At 42.1% G+C, this 2,029-nt stretch overlaps 1 protein-coding gene across 1 annotated transcript; it reads left to right on the top strand.

The window, feature by feature from the left end:
• The first annotated feature begins 330 nt into the window (after nucleotides 1-330).
• LOC121246612 lies at nucleotides 331-1,643 on the top strand. The gene is made up of 2 exons (XM_041144803.1): nucleotides 331-1,270; nucleotides 1,600-1,643. The coding sequence occupies exons 1-2, from the start codon at nucleotides 331-333 to the stop codon at nucleotides 1,641-1,643; spliced, it is 984 nt and encodes a 327-aa protein (XP_041000737.1).
• The last annotated feature ends 386 nt before the right edge of the window (nucleotides 1,644-2,029 follow it).

Genomic DNA, 2,029 nt, shown 5'->3' with positions numbered 1-2,029 from the left:
ATTGTATATGACAGATGAATACACGGAATATCATTCTTCCAACACTCTGTGCGTCTCTGTTGCATACCCATGCGTTCTGTTATTCGCATTCCATCTGCGTGTGTACGAGTGAGTGGCATCATCTCTTTCCTTGCTTCTGCATCTTCCTCTGGCTGCTGCATCATTCTTAATATGGCACCAGAGCAATGACCGAAGATTCTGACACCAACAGCTCAAAATAACCCCCAAAATCCCGCTAGTCCATTTTTTATTCAACCAGGCGAAGGTGCGTCTTCTTCCTTAGTCCCTGATCTGCTGACTATCGAAAGCTATGTCACATGGGCGAGAACGATGCACCGAACACTTAACATCAAAAACAAACTTGGCTTCATCGATGGAACCATCACCAAGCCACCAAACACTTCTGATCCCCTCTATGCTCCATGGGAGTGCTGCAACGACATGATCATAGCATGGATACAACATTCGGTTAGCTCAGACCTTAGATCGAGCATTGCACATGCCGATACAGCTGAGAGTGTTTTGAATGATCTTAAGGAGCGTTTCTCCATACAAAATGCTCCTCGGATTTTTCAACTTGCTAAATCTATTTTCTCCTCCACGCAAGACTCTGATTCCATCAGCCAATACCACAACAAACTCAAAACATTATGGGATGAACTTGAAATTTGTGAGCCTATGCCCACCTGCACTTGTGGTGCAGTCAAAACCTTGCTGGACTATACCCATACTCATAAGCTGATGCAATTTCTTATTGGTTTAGATGATTCTTATGACTCTGTTCGTGCACAAAGTTTACTTCAGGATCCTCTTCCACCTCTCAATCGGGTTCTATCACTTGTCCAACAAGAGGAGAGGCGACAACAACTGCACTCTATTCCAACTCCACTTGCCATGGCCACCAAGACCTCAGAAATCCTGAACCAACGCCATGAACGTCTGTTCTGCTCTCACTACAATATTCCTGGCCATTCGTTGGAGCATTGCTTCAAAGCAAATCCGAATTTACCAATCTACTCCCATTGTCACATACCTGGACACATGCGGGAAAAATGTTACAAGTTGAATGGGTTTCCTCCAGGACACAAGAACAGTTCCAAATACAAATCCAATGCTAATCAATCCTCTCTTGTGCAGGAAGAAATTAATCATGGTCCATCTCTCACTCCAGAGCAGTACTCGCAACTCATTGCCTTACTAAATCCTACTTCCAGCAATGCCAACACTCCTACTGCGAACAACGTCAATGCCAACTCCCTTCCCATGTTTGGTATCTCTTCCTCCTCTTATACACACACACTAGCTTGCACCACAACCACTCAAACACCTTGGATGATAGACACCGGTGCTACAGATCACATGATCTGTAGCCCAAAAGTTTTCACACACAATATCACTCCTACATCTCGCATCATCAAGCTGCCAAACGGATCCACTACAACTGCTTCTCATATTGGTGATGTTCATTTAACGCCCCATTTAATCCTTCGTCATGTTTTATGTGTTCTTGATTTTACCTTCAATTTAATCTGTGCCAAATCCTTAACCCAACATTCTAATTGTTGTCTAATTGTTTTCTCCAATTCTTGCTATATTCAGGGCTTTCCATCCTAGATGACGATTGGAGTGGGGACGGTTTGTAACGGCTTGTATCACCTGATATTGTCCAGACCAGAGCCTTCTTTCTTGCAATCTTTTTTTCACAATTTATTTCCTTCAATATCTATCAATCATACCCCTGCTTCAAAATTTACTCAGTTTATGTTATGGCATTAAAGGCTTGGACATAGTTCCATGACTAAGCATATATTACATGATGTTAATCTTAATCTCAAATGCTCAGATCATTCTCAACTTCCCTGTACTGTTTGTCCACTAGCAAAACAACACAAAATTTCTTTTTCCGAATCAAAATCCAAAGCCACCAAACCCTTTGATATTGTTTCGGTTGACATTTGGGGACCCAACTCAACACAAGCTTACAATGGTGCAAAATATTTTCTCACCTTGTTGATAAATTCACAAGATG

This window comes from Juglans microcarpa x Juglans regia, chromosome 1D (assembly GCF_004785595.1).
Source record: "Juglans microcarpa x Juglans regia isolate MS1-56 chromosome 1D, Jm3101_v1.0, whole genome shotgun sequence".
In the NCBI taxonomy this organism is placed as follows: Eukaryota; Viridiplantae; Streptophyta; class Magnoliopsida; order Fagales; family Juglandaceae; genus Juglans; species Juglans microcarpa x Juglans regia.
The sequence above is the reverse complement of the archived record's forward strand: the minus strand, read 5'-3'. Positions and strand labels throughout refer to the sequence as shown.

Excerpts from the sequence above, each read along its gene's own strand:
- LOC121246612 (XM_041144803.1), top strand. The coding sequence starts at position 331 with ATGCACCGAACACTTAACATCAAAAACAAACTTGGCTTCATCGATGGA. Across the intron at positions 1,271-1,599 it reads CAACTCCCTTCCCATGTTTG|GGCTTTCCATCCTAGATGAC; the intron begins GTATCTCTTCCT and ends TGCTATATTCAG.